This window comes from Coregonus clupeaformis, chromosome 7 (assembly GCF_020615455.1).
Source record: "Coregonus clupeaformis isolate EN_2021a chromosome 7, ASM2061545v1, whole genome shotgun sequence".
NCBI lineage: Eukaryota > Metazoa > Chordata > Actinopteri > Salmoniformes > Salmonidae > Coregonus > Coregonus clupeaformis.
This window is the reverse complement of record NC_059198.1, coordinates 35,169,030-35,184,300: the sequence shown is the minus strand read 5'-3', so window position 1 is coordinate 35,184,300 and position 15,271 is coordinate 35,169,030. Positions and strand designations below refer to the sequence as shown.

Below are 15,271 nucleotides of genomic sequence, written 5' to 3'. Positions count from 1 at the left end.
TTAGGGATTAGGGTTCAGTTAGATATTTTAGCATTTAGCCATAAATATTTATATTGTTAACATATTATGAAGATTTTAATAGAATATATGGATGTGTCAAACTCAAGAATACTGAACACACTGACGGGTCATAGTCAGAGAAAGAATAAACACACACACTCTGATTCCTGAGTCAGAGAGTGGCATATGCTAACCGAGCCGTGGCTAAACTTAGCACGGCTGCTGCTGCGGAGGAGTCAGCGACCTACACACTCAGACAGTCACCACGCTTTTATTAATGAAACCACTATTGGTCTCGCCTGAACACGTTGTTTTCCAGCCATAACCGCTCGCCTCTGCTGCTAGCTGTCTATGCATGACTGGGGAACAGCATTTCCAATCAGCTAAGGTGGTTAGCCACAGTCACACGATTGGTTGATTAGTGACAGAGTGGTGGCCAATCAACATCATATTACACTGAAGAGAACCGAAGGGTGCTATGGCGGCTTTCTCATTTAAGTAAAAGACCATCCTCCGTCCTCTCTCCTCCGTGACCCGGAAACCGATGAGTGGTCGAGGAGTGAGTAAATTCATTAATAGGCAAACAGAAGGCAGTCCTCCCCTCATTGATGGCCTCCTTTTGGCGAGGAAGAACAAGTGTATTCTACCTGAGTCCTTCACGGAAGAGTTTTGAAATCTGCCACACCCCCTTCGAATCAGCTATTTTTTTATCGAAGGAGAAAAGTATGCAAACATTTAAAAACAATATGCTACTTATCCTTTTATCTATAAAAGGTATTTCACTAGCTTAATTGTTTTTATCAGTTTATACATTTAATTTGGGATTCCACCCTGTAAACTTAATTTGCCTGATGACGTGCGATTGGAGAAGGAGAGTCTCATTTCATACAAGCCATTTTCGTCCACTTTCCCTCTCCTCGCCGCCTCTCCTCAATTACCTTTGACCTTTTTCAAAAGGAGGCGAGAGAGGACACAGGAGGTAAGCAAATCTAATTGATAAAAGGCCATGGTTATCGGGCAGTTCAAAAATAGAACCAGAGGACTTCATAAGTAAACAGTTAATAATACCTTTCTTAATAAGGGTAGGTAACAACACATCTGCCACGCTGATCCTCAACACGGGGGCCCCTCAGGGGTGCATGCTCAGTCCCCACCTGTACTCCCTGTTCACCCATGACTGCATGGCCAGGCACGACTCCAACACCATCATTAAGTTTGCAGACGACACAACAGTGGTAGGCCTGATCACCGACAACGATGAGACAGCCTATAGGGAGGAGGTCAGAAACCTGGCCGTGTGGTGCCAGGATAACAACCTCTCCCTCAACGTGACCAAGACAAAGGAGATGATTGTGGACTACAGGGAAAAAAATAGGACTGAGCATCCCCCCATTCTCATCGACAGGGCTGTAGTGGAACAGGTTGAGAGCTTCAAGTTCCTTGGTGTCCACATCACCAACGAACTATCATGGTCCAAACACACCAGTCGTGAACAGGGCACAACAATGCCTATTCCCCCTCAGGAGACTGAAAAGATTTGGCATGGGTCCTCAGATCCTCAAAAAGTTCTACAGCTGCACCATCGAGAGCATCCTGACCGGTTGCATCACCGCCTGGTATGGCAACTGCTCGGCCTCCGACTGCAAGGCACTACAGAGGGTAGTGCGTACGGACCAGTACATCACTGGGGCCAAGCTTCCTGCCATCCAGGACCTCTATACCAGGCGGTGTCAGAGGAAAGCCCTCAAAATTGTCAAAGACTCCAGCCACCCTAGTCATAGACTGTTCTCTCTGCTACCGCACGGCAAGCGGTACCGGAGCGTCAAGTCTAGGTCCAAAAGGCTTCTCAACAGCTTCTACCCCCAAGCCATAAGACTCCTGAACAGCTAACCATGGCTACCTGGACTATTTGCACTGCCCCCACACCTTCACCCCATCTTTTTACGCTGCTGCTACTCTGTTAATTATTTATGCATAGTCACTTTAACTCTACCCACATGTACATATTACCTCAACTACCTCAACTAGCCGGTGCCACCGCACATTGACTCTACACCGGTACCCCCCTGTATATAGCCTCCCTACTGTTATTTTATTTTACTTCTGCTCTTTGTTTCTCAACACTTTTTTGTTGTTGTTTTATTTTACTTTTTTATAAAAAAATAAATGCATTGTTGGTTAAGGGCTGTAAGTAAACATTTCACGGTAATCTCTACACCTGTTGTATTCGGCTCATGTGGCAAATACAATTTGATTTGATTTGATTATTTATGTATAATAGTTTTGAGTGTATTCCACATTAATGAATGCAGGAAATAATATAATTTAAATGTAGAGACTACACTTCATGGTGACTCCATGACTATGCCCAACCTTTGATTTCTTGACTCTGTGGAGATTGTCTGTTCTCTGAGACTCTGGTTGCATCCCAAGTGGCACCCTATGCCTACATAGTGCCCTACTTTTGACCAGGCCATTTGGGACTGTCTCTATGTTTGGGTGTTGATTTTTCCCTCTGTGCAAGTAAGTGATTGGAGGTGGAGGTGGGTGTGATTGTTAAAAATCTTTCTTTTAATTCAGTCTTTCATTCAAATGTTGCTCCCAGTTCTATTTAGCAGCTGATATTGATGAACAATACCTTATTTTGAGTGTTAGGTTACCCTGTGTAAAGTGTAAGACTGGCTCAGATTTTATATGGTGTGGGCTGGAAAGGACGATATTGCCCTTATACAGTATGGAGTATGCCTATGTAAACAACTCTACAAGAGAGTATAGGTAGATTAGAAAGGTAATCCATCACCAAAGCCTGAGAGACACTGTCAGCCGGGACCAGAATGCATTGTTGTTGTTGAGGCTTTGTGGTTAGAACAGGATTTTGTCTGAAGTCGGTGCAGAGAGCCTTGCAGTTGCTGATTCCCTCTCACTACCACTAATGGAAGGACACTTTAAACATTTATCCATTTGCCATATGCCATCACCATTTTGTTGGATGTTTACAGTTGTTTTGGTTGAGAAATGAACTATTTATTTGTTATTTGATTATAGGATGTTATTGAAAATCAAGAAAATAGCCGTATCTAGGCCTAATTGACAATGATGGGTTATCAGTAATATCCTGTACACACAATGCTTCTCTTGCCTCACTATTCGTATACAACCCTCAAATTCAAATCTTGACCTCAGTCAGTTTTACTGCTTTTTTTGTTCTTCTCCTAGTAAGATTTGAATACCCCTGGTATACAACATGAGTATCCCAATTCGCATGTATCAAGTCTGCAGCACTTCTGGTTTTCATAATTGATTGATTGAAGGGCTATTTGATGATTGAAAATAAATATAAAGTCAATGCTGCCTGAGACAACATTACATACATTCACCCTATAATCAGAGACTGATTCAGACCTGAGACACTAAGTGAGTGGACTCTCTGGCCAATCAATTAGGCTACATTAATCAATCAATTATCTACCAAAGAGAAAAGAAAAACAGCTGTACTGCAGATCTCGATACCAGGATTTAGATAACCCCGATATAAAAGTATAATGAAACTTTTCATTAATGAATGATTAATTTAGCTCCCCTTCCTCCCTTCTTTCCTCAGCCTGGTGTATGGAAGTTCTAGGTCTTCCCATCCGGACTCAGAGCTGCTCCATCGCCAGGCTTATGGCACACCCCACCCTCTGCAGGGCTACGCAACCAATCACCATCCTGGCAGCTCTGGACAGGGCGGGGCATGGGGGGCTGGGAGGAGTCTAGGTAAGGGGCCGGGCTAATATAAACTTTGATTCAAATGTAAAATTGAGGTCTCTGCATGATTCCAAAAGGTTGTCAATATAGAATTTTAGTATACCTGTTATTACAGTACAATATTGTCCTATCCTATACACACAGTCAGGGAGCATTTTTCTCTCTATCAAAGTTTTTTTAGTTTAGATTAGACTTTTGTTTATTTGAGTCACTGTAAACAGAAAAATGTGCGTGGTTGAGTAAATGCTTTTGTGTCTATGTCCTCTAGGGTTATCTGGGCTGTTTGATACTGGGCTACACCATGCCAGTCCCTCTGGTCCAGACCCGTCTGTCATGAACCTGATTTCAGCACTGGAGTCCCAGGGTCGGCAGCCGCCCCCCTCAGCCTCCTCCCTCCTCTCCCAGTTCCGAACACCCTCCTGGCAGACTGGTGAGTGCAGGAGCCAGTCATGAGTCATGTTCAAGTACAACTGAGTGTGTTCATCATTTTCTAAGTGTTATGAAAGACAGCAGCACATTTCTAATAATCTCTGTTACTTGTCTTTCTCTCTATCTCCATTTCCCATAGCGATGCACACTCAGCCAGAGCTCTTCATCGGGTCTGGCTCCTTCCCCTCCTCCTCCCTCTCGGCCTACCAGCACCCAGCCTCCTTCTCTGGGCGGTCCTTCCCTGGCGCCTCGCTCTCCCTGCAGGACTCCCCCACCTTCAGCCCCACGTCCAACGGCCTCCTGTCCTCCCACGACCCCCTGCTGCACATCAAGACGCCCTCCCAGTCCAGCCTGGGCTTCGACCGTTTACTCTCCTCACAGGGCGCCGCCTACCGTGGGTCGCAGGACCCCACAGGCCCACCACAAACAACCTCCTCCTCATCAGGCCGCCACCTACCCCCTCCCCAGTTTAACCTGCTGTCCTCCCAGCTCCAGGACCAGTCCTCCCAGTTGTACAACGCCTCTGTGTTCTCATCGGCACCCGCCCCGCCGCCACCCCAGCCACCCCAGGAGAGGGCCATACCCCGGCAGGACAGCGTGATCAAGCACTATCAGCGCTCCTCTCCGGCTCAGTCGCAGCTCTCCTCCTCAGCCCCCCACCCCCTGCAGCACTACCTCAGCTGTGGGGCATCGGGGTATCAGCAGATCTCCCACCACCGGCATGGAGGGGTGTCCTGCAGCCCGCTGGGGGAGCAGAGCCCTTCAGCAGATCCCAAACCCTCCCCCCGGTCAGATCAAGTGTACCGCCCCATCATCCAGACCTCGTACACCTCCTCAGCCGCCTCCTCGTCAGGTGGAGGTCTAGGAAAGGGGGCTAAGAACTCCAGCTCCAGTAGTGGCTACTCTTCCTCGGGCTCCTCGTCATCCCGAACCCCCCACACCCCGCCCTCAGCCTCCTCCACCTCCTCGTCCTCCTCAAACTCCAACCCTTCCTCCAGCTCCTCGTCGGCCCCCTCTAGACAGCAGCCCCCAACTCAGTCTGCACCCCCACCTCCCCCTCCAGTCTCCTCCGCCCCGGCCCAGCAGCCTCCTCCTAAACCCTGCCTGTCAGCATATGGCTCCCCTGTGGCCCCCGTCAAGCCCACTGCAGGCCTCCCTGGACAGACACCTCCCCAGCAGCAGTCCTACTCCCCCAGCCAGCCCCCTCCCTCACACCTCCCCTCCCACCAGCCCTATGGGGGCTTCAGCTCCCCCCAGGCCCAGGACCTGACCTCTGGTACTGGGGGTTCTGGGAAAGGGTATGGAGGACTAGGGCCAGGAGGCCGCTCCTTCTCTGCCGAGGTGGTCTACGGGACGGACTCAGGATACGGCTCGCTGCCTACCTCCCTTGGGGGAGCGGGCAGTCCTTCGTTGGGGTATGGTGGCCCAAGGCACTCCCCTGCCCTCCTGGGGTCTGGAGGGGGTGGAGGGTCAGCCGGCAGCGGGGCAGGGTCCGGGGTTGGTGGAGGTGGATCAGGAGGTGGGGGTGCAGGATCAAGTGGTAGCAGTGGAGCTGGAGGAGGCAGCTCATACAACCTCCCTGACTCCAGCCCTTCTCCCTCCAGCAACTCTGGCATCATTCGACCTGGGCTGCACTCTCCTGCTCCCGCCCGCCCTGCCCAGTCCCCCGGGGGAGCCGGGGGTAACAAATACCTCTCCTCCGTCCTCTCCCCTGCCTTCCTCTCCTCTCCGCAGGGTTACCCCGACACCCGAGGCCCCCAGCCTCAGTCCTACCACCCCACGCCCCCCAAACCCAAGCCAGACACTGACATGCTGGGAGTGGAGCGCTCTCAAGACGAGGAGGATGACGATGACGATGACTTCCTGATCCAGCACTTGCTGCATGCCCAGAGCCCTGCGCCACACCCGTCCCAGCACCACTCCCAGCAGCAGCCGCCCCAGTCCATCCCTCAGGCCAGGGATGGGGTCAAAGGTCTGGCCTACGACCTGAACAAGGCCTCTGAGGAGCGCTACCACCTCCAGAGCGTAATCCGCACCAACAGCGCCACCAACAGCACGGGCCCCGGTACTGCAGGTAACGTCAGCGGAGGTGGCCTGGAGAGCCAGTTGGAGATGTCTCTGAAGAAACAGCAGCAGCAGGCCAAGAACGAACGAGGGCTGTCTGGAGCAGGGGCCAGCGGAGGAAGAGGGGGGGCAGACTCCCTCTCACACCCCAACCCTCACGTCCCCTATCCGCACCAACACGACTCCCTCGGCTCAGTGGTGCACTACGGCAGGGGCGACCCTTACTCCCAACACCCTCACTCCCAGCACCCCCACCATCCCTCGCAGGCCCCCTCACACCCCCAACACACCCAGCACTCCCAACACGCCCACCCCCACTCCCACGCCCACCCTCACATGGAGCTCAAAAAGCCTCCCGACCCGTCCGAGCTGCCATACCTGCGGAAGACACCTGAACTGCAGCAGCAGCCCCGACAGTCCCAGTCCTCTCTTTCCCTCATGGACTCCCCCCCAAATCAGCCCCAGCAGCCTCCCTCTGGCCACATGCTCCAGTCTGTACTGTCCCACACTACCCGCAACAAGATGGACACCCAGCAAGCTGCTTCTCAGCAGCAGCAGCACTCCATGAGTCAGCAGGCCATGATGGGGGCAGGTGGAGAGGCAGAGCCTGGGGGACAAGCGGGGGTGGATCCCCAGCCCCATTCTCAATCCCAGCTGCAGCTCCAACTCCAGTCCCAGGCTATGGAGGCCCACTACAGCCAGAGCCAAGCCAGCCAGAACTCGGTATCTCCGCTAGACATGCTGGAGCGCACCCTGTCTCGGGCCAACAGCAGAGACAGTGGAGGGGCCGTGGAGAGAAGTGGGGTAGGGGGAGGAGATGGGGGCAGTAGTGACGGACACAGACAACAACAACAGCAGCAGCACAGGCTGCCATCTCATCACCACTCCCAACAAACTGCCTCCAAGCTTCACGACTTCCTCTCCGAGCCAGATCTGGGCATAACCACGCCCTCCCACCTGCACCACCTCAACCCACACCACCCCCACGTCCATCACCAACAGCAGACCCACCCGCACCACCCCCTCCCGCACACCCATGCCCACCCCCACTGCCACCACCTGGCGACCAACGCAGGGCCGCAGCAGCAGCAGCCTCCGCCCCATCAGAGGGACCAGGAGCCCCAGCTCTGCCAATCCCAGTTGGACCAGCTCAAAGAGCACCAGTTTGACACCGTGAGCCCCGTGGGGAAAGCGGGCCAGAACCAAGGCCAGCAGCAGCAGCAAAGGTTTGTGCCTCTGACCTCCATCTGTTTCCCAGACTCCCTCTTACAGGATGAGGATCGCTCCTTCTTCCCCGGCATGGAGGATATGTTCTGCTCTGACGACTACTCCAAGTCAAGCTGCGCCGGGGGTCCCGGGGCAGGCCAAAGGGTGCAGGAAGGTATGTCTGAGGCACGTGGACAGGGACCAGACAGCATGGAGGACGTCAAGACCAGTGATGGAGGAGGTGGCTATGACATGATGGGTCACCATGGCGACCATGGGTATGGGTACTGCCACGGCCTCACGGAAACAGAAAACAGCACCATGCATCTGGACCTGGACTCCCTGAAAACCCACGAGCTCCCCTCCACTGTGAACACAGAGCAGCTCGGCCTCATCCAGTCCCAGACCCCGGGCCTTGGCTTGGGGGGTCCAGGGGGAGTTCCTGGGGATGGCTCCGCCAACAAGATGATTGGAGGTACAGGCGTGGGCGGAGGTTCCGGTCTGGCCGGGCTGACGTCGCCCATCTTCTGCTCCTCCCGACCCAAGAAGCTGCTGAAGACCAGCTCCTTCCACCTGCTGAAGCAGCGCCGCGACCCGCAGCCGCAGGCCAAGAAGAACTACGCCCAGGAGTACGAGTTCGAGGACGACGAGGACAAGGCTGATGTTCCCGCTGACATCCGCCTGAACAGCCGGCGGCTCCCTGACCTCCTCCCCGACCTGGTGTCCAGCTGCAGGAAGGCTGGAGGAGGGGCCTCTGGGGTGGGCTCCCTCAGCCCTCTGATGGGCGACCTGGACTTCTGCCACCCGTCCGGCTACCCCTCCCTTGGCCCCCCTCCCCAGCTCCTACCCCACGACGGGCCCAAGAAGAGGGGCAGGAAACCGACCAAACCCAAACGTGAGGGGCCGCCTCGGCCCCGAGGGCGCCCTCGCATTCGCCCGCTCCCGGAGCCGCCCTACTGTAGGGGGCTGATGGGAAATGTAGGCGGGGAGACCCGCAGGGGTCGTGGGCGGGGTAGGGGGCGTGGCAGGAAGGAGGAAGGGATGATAGAGATGCACCGAGACAAAGTACCCGACCTCCAATATCAGCAACAACAACAGCAGTTCCACCAACAACAGCACTTTCAACAACAGCAGCACCAACACCATCACCTCCAACAGCAGCAGAATCTACAACCTCAACATCAACAGCAGCAACAGCAGCAGCACCTACAACACCTTCATCAACAACAACCACAGCATCCACAGCACCAGAAACTTTTCAAGCCTATTAAGGTAAGGGAGACATGAGCAGAGTGATATAATTTTTAGATAGCGAGTTGTATGGACTCCGTAAAGCTTACAGTGCCTTCAAAAAGTATTCATACCACTTGACCTATTCCACATTTAGTTGTGTTGCAGCTTGAATTCAAAATTGATTAAATATTATTTTTTTCTCAACAATCTACACACAATACCCCATAATGACAAAGTGAAAACATGTTTTTAGAAATCTTAGCAAATGAATTGAAAATGAAATACAGACATATCTAATTTACATAAGTATTCACACCCCTGAGTCAATACGTTAGAATCACCTTTGGCAACGATTAAAGCTGTGAGTCTTTCTGGGAATGTCTCTAAGAGCTTTGCACACCTGGATTGTACAATATGTGCATATTTTTTTTGTTGGTGAATTCTTCAAGCTCTGTCAAGTTAGTTGTTGATCATTGCTAGACAGCCATTTTCAAGTCTTGCCATAGACTTTCAAGCCGATTTAAGTCAAAAGTGTAACTCGGCCACTCAGAAACATTCAGTGTCGTCTTGGTTAAAAACACCAGTCGTGGTCAAAAGTTTTGAGAATGACACAAGTATTGGTCTTCACAAAGTTCGCTGCTTCAGTGTTATGAGATATTTTTGTCAGATGTTACTATGGTATACTGAAGTATAATTACAAGCATTCCATAAGTGTCAAAGGCTTTTATTTGGCAATTACATTTAGTTTATGCAAAGAGTCAATATTTGCAGTGTTGACCCTTCTTTTTCAAGACCTCTACAATCCGCCCCATAGATTTTCAATGGTAAGCAACTCCAGTGTATATTTGGCCTTGTGTTTTAGGTTATTGTCCTGCTGAAAGGTGGATTTGTCTCCCAATGTCTGTTGGAAAGCAGACTGAACCAGGTTTTCCTCTGTGCTTAGCTGTATTCCGTTTCTTTTTATCCCCCAAAAAACTCCTAGTCCTTGCCGATGACAAACATACCCATAACATGATGCAGCCACCACCATACTTGAAAATATGAAGAGTGGTACTCAGTGATGTGTTGTGTCCATGCAACTTATTATGTGACTTGTGTGACTTGTTAAACACTTATTTAGGCTTGTCATAACAAAGGGGTTGAATATTTATTGACTCAAGACATTTCAGCTTTTCATTTTTTATTAATATGTAAAAAACAGAATTCCACTTTGACATTATGGGGTATTGTGTGTAGGCCAGTGACACAAAATCTCAATTTAATCAATTTTAAATTCAGTCTGTAACACAACAACATTTTGAAGAAGTCAAGGGGTGTGAATCCTTTCTGAAGGCACTGTAAATAATCAGTCGTGTTATTTCCTCTCTTACCCCAATAACTCTCTTTCTCTCTGCATTTTCTCTTCCTCTATCCCTATACCCCTCACTTCAACTATCCCTTTCTTTTTCCCTCGCCATTCCCCTAATACCCTCATTCCTCCTTTTCTCCATCTGGCTCTTTTCCTGTTTTCCCTCCACCCCTCACTCTCCTCCATCCCCTCTTTACATCTCTCAGATCAAGCTGCCTATCCCCTCTATGTCTCCCTCGGACTCCTTGCTGAGGACAGACTCTCTGTCCAGCACCGACCCGGTTCTCTCTGACGGGTCAGTGGGCTCGGCCCCCTCCCTGGGCCTGAGTCCTGGACCCACCGCTGGGATGGACATGAACATGACCAGGAGCCAGGAGAAGATGAAGCAGAAAGCTCAAGCCCAGGAGGTGAGTGCATCTGCCTTTGTATTTTTTTGATTCTACCTGCTGTTTAAGGGCCTTTTTTTTCCATTAACCTCTTCTGACATCTGGACTTATTTAAAGGGAAAGGGCAGGGAGTTGCATGAATACCATTTACTCACCTTTGTATTTGGTAAATAGTACCTATTACGTTATTATTGTTTGCGTTAGTGTTTACTTCACTCACCATCTGTAATTTTGTGTTCAGCTTTACCCCAACTTATTTACCACTACTTGTACATCTCTGGGCAAGGGGGATAGGTAGGCCTCTCTCCTATTGGACACTAAGGGATAGTTTCAGAGAATCAGTAGTGATCCATTGCGAAAAAAAAAAAAAAAACTAAGATAACATTTTTTAATATTTCATCAGCAATTTTGTTTATTTTTTATAATTTTCTACTGAACTCACTGATCAGTCCTTCATTGTTGATTTGTTGTTATGCACTGTAGCTACAGTATCTGAGGTTTAAGAAGAGATTCCTTCTCATTAGTGGGTGTACCTGATATACAGTGGGGGAAAAAAGTATTTAGTCAGCCACCAATTGTGCAAGTTCTCCCACTTAAAAAGATGAGAGAGGCCTGTAATTTTCATCATAGGTACACGTCAACTATGACAGACAAATTGAGGAAAAAAAATCCAGAAAATCACATTGTAGGATTTTTTATGAATTTATTTGCAAATGATGGTGGAAAATAAGTATTTGGTCACCTACAAACAAGCAAGATTTCTGGCTCTCACAGACCTGTAACTTCTTCTTTAAGAGGCTCCTCTGTCCTCCACTCGTTACCTGTATTAATGGCACCTGTTTGAACTTGTTATCAGTATAAAAGACACCTGTCCACAACCTCAAACAGTCACACTCCAAACTCCACTATGGCCAAGACCAAAGAGCTGTCAAAGGACACCAGAAACAAAATTGTAGACCTGCACCAGGCTGGGAAGACTGAATCTGCAATAGGTAAGCAGCTTGGTTTGAATAAATCAACTGTGGGAGCAATTATTAGGAAATGGAAGACATACAAGACCACTGATAATCTCCCTCGATCTGGGGCTCCACGCAAGATCTCACCCCCGTGGGGTCAAAATGATCACAAGAACGGTGAGCAAAAATCCCAGAACCACACGGGGGGACCTAGTGAATGACCTGCAGAGAGCTGGGACCAAAGTAACAAAGCCTACCATCAGTAACACACTACGCCGCCAGGGACTCAAATCATGCAGTGCAAGATGTGTCCCCCTGCTTAAGCCAGTACATATCCAGGCCCATCTGAAGTTTGCTAGAGTGCATTTGAATGATCCAGAAGAGGATTGGGAGAATGTCATATGGTCAGATGAAACCAAAATATAACATTTTGGTAAAAACTCAACTCGTCGTGTTTGGAGGACAAAGAATGCTGAGTTGCATCCAAAGAACACCATACCTACTGTGAAGGATGGGGGTGGAAACATCATGCTTTGGGGCTGTTTTTCTGCAAAGGGACCAGGACGACTGATCCGTTTAAAGGAAAGAATGAATGGGGCCATGTATCATGAGATTTTGAGTGAAAACCTCCTTCCATCAGCAAGGGCATTGAAGATGAAACGTGGCTTGGTCTTTCAGCATGACAATGATCCCAAACACACCGCCCGGGCAACGAAGGAGTGGCTTCGTAATAAGCATTTCAAGGTCCTGGAGTGGCCTAGCCAGTCTCCACATCTCAACCCCATAGAAAATCTTTGGAGGGAGTTGAAAGTCCGTATTGCCCAGCGACAGACCCAAAACATCACTGCTCTAGAGGAGATCTGCATGGAGGAATGGGCCAAAATACCAGCAACAGTGTGTGAAAACCTTGTGAACACTTACAGAAAACGTTTGACCTGTGTCATTACCAACAAAGGGTATATAACAAAGTATTGAGAAACTTTTGTTATTGACCAAATACTTATTTTCCACCATAATTTGCAAATAAATTCATAAAAATCCTACAATGTGATTTTCTGGATTTTTTTTTCTCATTTTGTCTGTCATAGTTGACGTGTACCTATGATGAAAATTACAGGCCTCTCTCATCTTTTTAAGTGGGAGAACTTGCACAATTGGTGGCTGACTAAATACTTTTTTTCCCCACTGTATTTGTTAAATTATTCATGTTCGGCAGAGCTTCTCACTTCAAAGTGGTGAATTTGGGATTTGTCTCTGAGAACGACAAAGGTATTTGAAGTGTAAATCCGTCTGTCATGCACATAGTGTAGGAATGGTCATTTTTTTACTTATAAAAAGGGTTGGGGGTGGGGGGTGAATCACGTCAAATCAGTAATACTTTTACTATGCTAATTTATGGGGATTGACGCTCTGTGGAGTGTGACCAAACCTGAGAGTTTTCTCCTCTTTCCTCTCACGTTATACACACCAGCCTGGGAGAGGGGTCACTAAAACGGACAAACATTTTGCAAAGAAAACTGAAATTTTCTGATATGAAAAAGTAGGCCCAAAAAAGAACTTGGACATCTGCTAGATGTGATAACGAGTATGTTTTTAATCTACATCTGACTTTATATATTTAAATTCAGCATATAAAGTATTCAATATTTACAGTGACTTCAGAAAGTATTCATGCCTCTTGACATATTACACATTTTGTTGTGTTACTGCCAGAATTCAGAATGGATTAAATATTTTAAAAAATTGCACCCATCTACACACAATAGCCCATAATGACAAAGTGAAAACATGTTTTTAGAAATGTTTGCAAATGTATTGAAAATGAAATACAGAAATATCTAATTTACACCCCTGAGTCAATAAATGTGAGAATCACCTTTGGCAACGATTACAGCTGTGAGTCTTTCTGGGAAGGTCTCTAAGAGCTTTGCACACCTGGATTGTACAATATTTGCACAACAATTCTTTTTTAAATTCTTCAAGCTCTGTCAAGTTAGTTGTTGATCATTGCTAGACAGTCATTTTCAAGAATTGCCATAGATTTTCAGGCCGATTTAAGTCAAAACTGTAACTCGGCCACTCAGAAACATTCAGTGTCGTCTTGGTAAGCAGCTCCAGTGTAGATTTGGCCTTGTGTTTTAGGTTATTCTCCTGCTGAAAGGTGAATTTGTCTCCCAGTGTCTGTTGGAAAGCAGACTGATCCAGGTTTTCCTCTAGGATTTTGCCTGTATTTAGCTCCATTCCGTTTATTTTTATCCCCCAGAAATCCCTAGTCCTTGCCGATGACAAGCATACCCATTGATAATGATGCAGCCACCACCATGCTTGAAAATATGAAGAGTGGTACTCAGTGATGTGTTGGATTTGCCCCAAACATAACGCTTTGTATTCAGGACATAAAGTTAATTTCTTTGCAACATTTCTTGCAGTTTTACTTTAGTGCCTTATTGCAAACAGGATGCATGTTTTGGAATATTTTTATTATTTACAGGCTTCCTTCTTTTCACTCTGTCATTTAGGTTAGTATTGTGGAGTAACTACAATGTTGTTGATCCATCCTCAGTTTTCTCCTATCACAGCCATTACTTTTATTTTTATTTCACCTTTATTTAACCAGGTAAACCAGTTGAGAACAAGTTCTCATTTACAACTGCGACCTGGCCAAGATAAAGCAAAGCAGTGCGATAAAAACAACAACACAGAGTTACATATGGGGTAAAACAAAACAAAGTAAAAAATACAACAGAAATACATATAATATACAGTGTGCAAATTTAGCAAGTTATGGAGGTAAGGCAATAAAATAGGCTATAGTGCAAAATAATTACAATTAGTATTAACACTGGAATGATAGATGTGCAAGAGATGATGTGCAAATAGAGATACTGGGGTACAAATGAGCAAAATAAATAACAATATAGGGATGAGGTAGTTGGACGGGCTAATTTCAGATGGGCTGTGTACAGGTGCAGTGATCGGTAAGGTGCTCTGACAACTGATGCTTAAAGTTAGTGAGGGAGATAAGTGTCTCCAGCTTCAGAGATTTTTGCAATTTGTTCCAGTCATTGGCAGCAGAGAACTGGAAGGAATTGCGGCCAAAGGAGGTGTTGGCTTTGGGGATGACCAGTGAGATATACCCGCTGGAGCGCAGACTACGGGTGGGTGTTGCTATGGTGACCAATGAGCTAAGATAAGGCGGGGATTTGCCTAGCAGTGATTTATAGATGGCCTGGAGCCAGTGGGTTTGGCGACGAATATGTAGTGAGGACCAGCCAACAAGAGCGTACAGGTCACAGTGGTGGGTATTATATGGGGCTTTGGAGACAAAACGGATGGCACTGTGATAGACTACATCCAATTTGCTGAGTAGAGTGTTGGAGGCTATTTTGTAAATGACATCGCCGAAGTCAAGGATCGGTAGGATAGTCAGTTTTACGAGGGCATGTTTGGCAGCATGAGTGAAGGAGGCTTTGTTGTGAAATAGGAAACCGATTCTAGATTTAACTTTGGATTGGAGATTCTTAATGTGAGTCTGGAAGGAGAGTTTACAGTCTAACCAGACACCTAGATATTTGTAGTTGTCCACATACTCTAGGTCAGACCCGTCGAGAGTAGTGATTCTAGTCGGGTGGGCGGGTGCAAGCAGCGTTCGGTTGAAGAGCATGCATTTAGTTTTACTAGTGTTTAAGAGCAGTTGGAGGCTACTGAAGGAGTGTTGTATGGAATTGAAGCTCGTTTGGAGGTTTGTTAACACAGTGTCCAATGAAGGGCCAGATGTATACAAAATAGTGTCGTCTGCGTAGAGGTGGATCTGAGAGTCACCAGCAGCAAGAGCGACGTCATTGATATACACAGAGAAAAGGGTCGGCCCAAGAATTGAACCCTGTAACTGTTTTGATGAC

At 48.0% G+C, this 15,271-nt stretch overlaps 1 protein-coding gene across 1 annotated transcript in view; it reads left to right on the top strand.

Moving 5' to 3' along the window:
* LOC121550781 (proline-rich protein 12) overlaps positions 1-15,271 on the top strand; it is a 37,463-nt gene that overhangs the window by 3,805 nt on the left and 18,387 nt on the right. Inside the window, exons 2-5 of the mRNA XM_045221541.1 lie at positions 3,602-3,756; positions 4,016-4,177; positions 4,316-8,718; positions 10,234-10,434. Coding sequence (XP_045077476.1) covers positions 3,602-3,756; positions 4,016-4,177; positions 4,316-8,718; positions 10,234-10,434 — 4,921 coding nt within the window. The remainder of the gene's footprint in view (positions 1-3,601; positions 3,757-4,015; positions 4,178-4,315; positions 8,719-10,233; positions 10,435-15,271) is intronic.